Raw genomic sequence first — 2,086 nt, forward strand, 5'->3', positions numbered from 1 at the left:
TATATATATATATACACAACGACAATAAAAAGGATTCTTCTTCTATTATAATGCATACATGTCATAGGTTAATATGGTCATACAGTGCGGCTCAGGATATTCTATCACCAAGTGGAAAGTTTCAGTGTGCCTTTAAAGTGTAGGTGGTAGTTAAAGTGTAGTTACTGGGAAATAAAAGATTATTAAATCATAAAAAGTAATAGCAGCCCATGTGTGGCTAAATAACCAATAATACCTATACATAGACAAATACTATATCAGCATAGACTGTTCACTGTACACTTGCATCTTTCTTTCCATATGTTTTTCTGCATTTCTGCTTCTATCATTTGTTGCACAAGTGATGTGTACTATGTTTAACAGTTTAACAGTTACATGTCTGATTATCTTTATAATAACATCAACACTATTCAATAAAGAGTAACTTACATAACTTCCTTTCAGCTTTGTCATTGCCTTTAACATCCAGGGTGAAATTAATGTTTTTCTCTCGGACTCCACCTGAATTAAAGACCTCAATGCTGTATTGACCTGAATCATTCCTCCTCAGGTTTGTGATCTTGATTGTCCCATTCCTGATTAGAAACTGTAGTCTGTTGTTAAATTTTTTGTCTATTGTTATTGTTTCTTTCTTCAGATTGAACACAATTATATTCACGGTGGGAAGCATCTTCAAACATGTCACTTCACGGCCACTAGCATCAGTCATCACTTGGATATACACAGTTCCTTTAAGAAGAGGAGAGCACGGACATGTGTTCGTCCTGAGGTCACATGTGGTCTCATCGACTGGAATGAGAGCTGGAAAAAACATATTTAATAGAACATGAGGTGAAATTATTCACACTACAAATGTGAATGTTTGGCTTCTTTATGAGGACAATCTTACCTTGAGTTCCTCCTGCTAGTAGCACAATAATAAAAAACTGTTCCATGCTCTTCATTCACCCACACTGTGGTTTCAATCTTTCAAAGCTTCTAGAAAATTATGTACAAATCTGGATGTAAATCTGCTGCAAACCTGAGTCCTAACTGATAGGAAACAGTAAATGATATAGACAGGTTATTTTCACAACAGCAGGAAATGAACTGCATGTCTACGTGTTGTAGCGACCTGATTTCAAGAAATATCCATCAAATGCGAATAAACAATTTTCCCCTTGCTCTTGTAATTAAATACACAAAACTGAATCTAAACAATACACACTTTCAAATGTGTGTCAGGCACACACAATTTTTTCTTCACGTTTACTTTTGAGAAAAAACGTGCAACATCTGAAGTGATAAGTTAAGTTACAAATCGTCTAGAGGTTCCTGTGGTGAGAGCTTTATTGCATAACAGTCTTTACAGGATGTCCATGACAGATGTCTTTTTATGTTTGGAGGTTTGCAGAGTTTGCTTTCTGAAATGAAGGGAGCGAACTGATGTAGAAAGAATAAAATGTAAGCAACCTGTGAAAAAGCAGCTTATTAAAAGGATGCAAATCATTAGCACAACATGAAACAGTGAGGCAATGCTGTCCAACAAACAAAGGAGACTTTTATCTACCAAAAGAGGCTGAATTCAATATGAGAATTTCAGCTACACAACTCACAAGTATTTGGTAACAAGCACAGATAAAACTGTAAATTATATTTCCAGTGGTAAGTCACCTGTGGATAGAAAAACTGTGTAATAACATAACAAGATTTGAAATGTCACTGAGAATATAGTAAAATAAATAAACATAAATAAACACGGCATGATTCTGCAATGGAAGCAAACATTACAAATCTTCACTTTGTAATGTTTTCAGTAAGAACAAAGAGTGATGGTGAACATGAATAAAAAAAGAATCAAGAAAATCTGTGTTTCGTCAGGGAAAAGAAGGATGTAATTAGCTTACTTACATTTGAATGGATGCACATAGCAGCACAGGCTAAGAAAGTAACATGTAAGTGCTCAGCTGGAAGTGAGAAAAGCTCATCTGTGAAAAAAAAAAGACCCGTGTATGGGTACTTCCTGCATTACAGAACAGAGATGGAACTGTGTGTGTGGTCCAGGGCTTTTATAGACACTGAGGCTACGCTGACTTTTATTTTGCAT

The 2,086-nt window shown here is 35.4% G+C and overlaps 1 protein-coding gene across 2 annotated transcripts in view; it reads right to left on the bottom strand.

The window, feature by feature from the left end:
• The window catches only part of LOC106633167, a 3,280-nt gene extending 1,290 nt beyond the window's left edge, over nucleotides 1–1,990 (bottom strand). Inside the window, exons 1-3 of one of the 2 annotated variants that reach the window (XM_014333257.2) lie at nucleotides 1,891–1,990; nucleotides 890–1,032; nucleotides 430–801 (exon numbers count right to left, since the gene is read on the bottom strand). In XM_014333257.2, coding sequence (XP_014188743.1) covers nucleotides 430–801; nucleotides 890–944 — 427 coding nt within the window. In that variant the 5' untranslated portion in view covers nucleotides 945–1,032; nucleotides 1,891–1,990. The remainder of the gene's footprint in view (nucleotides 1–429; nucleotides 802–889; nucleotides 1,033–1,890) is intronic. The other variant, XM_042213426.1, reaches the window with a different exon arrangement.
• Between the last annotated feature and the right edge of the window lie 96 nt (nucleotides 1,991–2,086).

This window comes from Haplochromis burtoni, unplaced genomic scaffold (assembly GCF_018398535.1).
Source record: "Haplochromis burtoni strain Fernald_Lab_line unplaced genomic scaffold, NCSU_Asbu1 Contig_10, whole genome shotgun sequence".
Classification (NCBI taxonomy): domain Eukaryota; kingdom Metazoa; phylum Chordata; class Actinopteri; order Cichliformes; family Cichlidae; genus Haplochromis; species Haplochromis burtoni.